Source organism: Rhagoletis pomonella, unplaced genomic scaffold, assembly GCF_013731165.1.
Source record: "Rhagoletis pomonella isolate Grant_MI unplaced genomic scaffold, Rhpom_1.0 Rhpom_scaffold_00007, whole genome shotgun sequence".
In the NCBI taxonomy this organism is placed as follows: Eukaryota; Metazoa; Arthropoda; class Insecta; order Diptera; family Tephritidae; genus Rhagoletis; species Rhagoletis pomonella.
Window position 1 is genome coordinate 71686719 of NW_023458561.1, and position 1393 is coordinate 71688111.

The 1393-nt window shown below is 42.4% G+C and overlaps 2 protein-coding genes across 4 annotated transcripts in view; one reads left to right on the forward strand and one right to left on the reverse strand.

Moving 5' to 3' along the window:
• LOC118743527 overlaps window positions 1–1387 on the forward strand; it is a gene marked incomplete at its 5' end in the record, with an annotated part of 9384 nt that extends 7997 nt beyond the window's left edge. For all 3 annotated transcript variants that reach the window (XM_036476265.1, XM_036476263.1, XM_036476264.1), the window contains 1 exon segment: window positions 27–1387. In XM_036476265.1, the coding sequence (XP_036332158.1) occupies window positions 27–993 (967 nt within the window).
• The window catches only part of LOC118743528, a gene marked incomplete in the record, with an annotated part of 154325 nt that overhangs the window by 108983 nt on the left and 43949 nt on the right, over window positions 1–1393 (reverse strand).

Consider the following 1393-nt stretch of genomic DNA (forward strand, 5'->3'; position numbering starts at 1 on the left):
TATACAATTAAAACTTTTGTGATCAGATACAGCCGCGACTACTACATTAACGATGATAAAGTGTCGAAAACTAGTCCGAAACACCAAATTGTCGCTACAGACGGTAGTCGACCCAGTCCGAATATCAGTGACGAACCCACAGCAGACATAGCCATCAATGAGGTAAATTGCCACACCAAAAATACATATAAGAGTATCCCGCTGTATACTGATCATAGCGACTCTCATTGGACCCTTTCCACCACTCCAGTGCATCGTAGCAGCTCCCTAAAATTCATTAGCCGTCGCTCACCATCAGAATCATATTACAATCTCACAGCAAATGCAATCTCCACTTCCACTTCCACTTATAATCAAGCACATTTACCACCACGATCATTCACCTCAGCATCCCATTACGAAAGTTCGGACCGCATACACTTTAAAGACTACTGCGGCAACGACAGCTCCAGAAACACGAATCGACGTCGCAACATTAACAGACATAGCGAATACGAAGATACCGGCAATCTAGACGCGGACAATTGCAATGACATAGACAATTACAGTGACGACATACGTTCGCAACGGTCGTGGAGAAGTGCCAGCGCTGCTGCCAACTATCCTGCTACGCTTCCTAAGCGTCGTGCCCACTCCTCACTTAGTTTTTACCGAGGTGGTAGTGGTGCGTCGGGAATCTCGTTAGCGACTAAAACGCGCACGCTACCATCGAGTCATATTTTGTCACAATTCGAGAAGCAATTGCTCCACAAAGATCTCAAACGCGACAGTTTTCGTGCCGCTTCGGCGACGACCAAAGATTTCGTAATGAATCCACTTTACGAGAAGGACAATCTTAATAGTATCGCTACTGACAATGTCAAAAACAGTCCAAATGCTGAAATAGCGCAGCGGGGATCGAGCGAACAAATGGACTCTGGAGTCGACAGTTGCTTCTTAAATGGTCTCAGTGAGACCGACGTTAAAACGAGCAATACTAGTTTGCTCTTTTGATGAGCTACTTACATACTACAACATACATACATAGAGTTTGAGGAATGAAAGAAATATGCGATACTCTTTTTTTTTCGCTTAAAGCCAGCCACGAGTAAACATATAACTAGTCAGTAGTGCAACGCATAAACGTTTGAGTTTTTCATGTTCTAAATATAGCATATTATCAATTTATAAATATAGCATAGTTATGTACATAGGTAAGGTGCGGGTATTTATGAAATATTCTCGCGAGTGGATTGACGAGGGCCATTGTAGAATAAAAAGTTACACCACCCACAACGTACCAACGAAGTTGTTTGCATTTAACCAAACATACATACATACATACATATAAATAATGTCAATACATATTTGCACAAGCTAGGGCCCTATAATCGACTTTAGCGGCCTTATCACA